This window comes from Cariama cristata, unplaced genomic scaffold (assembly GCF_000690535.1).
Source record: "Cariama cristata isolate BGI_N322 unplaced genomic scaffold, ASM69053v1 scaffold28817, whole genome shotgun sequence".
NCBI lineage: Eukaryota > Metazoa > Chordata > Aves > Cariamiformes > Cariamidae > Cariama > Cariama cristata.
Genome location: NW_009628749.1, coordinates 1 through 296, shown reverse-complemented (window position 1 = coordinate 296; position 296 = coordinate 1). Strand labels below are relative to the sequence as shown.

The following is a 296-nucleotide window of genomic DNA, read 5'->3' as shown; positions in this document are numbered from 1 at the left end:
CCCCCCCCTCGGTGCGGCGGTCCGGTCGCTCGCCGGTGTGCGTCAACCGGTGTTTGGCTAAGTAGGAGCCAAGGGCGAAGCCTTTGCCACAGAGCGGGCAGAAATGCCGCTCGCCCGCTCCGTGGGTCCGCCGGTGCTCGGCCAAGTTGGAGCTCTGGCTAAAGATCTTGCCGCATTCGGGGCACTTGTAGGGCTTCTCGCCAGTGTGGGTCACTTGGTGCCGGAGAAGCTTGGAGCTCTGCCCAAAGGCTTTGCCGCATTCCGGGCATTTGTAAGGTTTGGCAGGTGGTCGGCAA

The 296-nt window shown here is 63.9% G+C and overlaps 1 protein-coding gene across 1 annotated transcript in view; it reads right to left on the bottom strand.

Annotated features, from left to right (window-relative positions):
- LOC104165346 (zinc finger protein 22-like) overlaps positions 1–276 on the bottom strand; it is a gene marked incomplete at its 5' end in the record, with an annotated part of 610 nt that extends 334 nt beyond the window's left edge. The window contains one exon of the mRNA XM_009704941.1: positions 135–276. Within this exon, the coding sequence (XP_009703243.1) occupies positions 135–276 (142 nt within the window). The remainder of the gene's footprint in view (positions 1–134) is intronic.
- Positions 277–296: the final 20 nt, after the last annotated feature.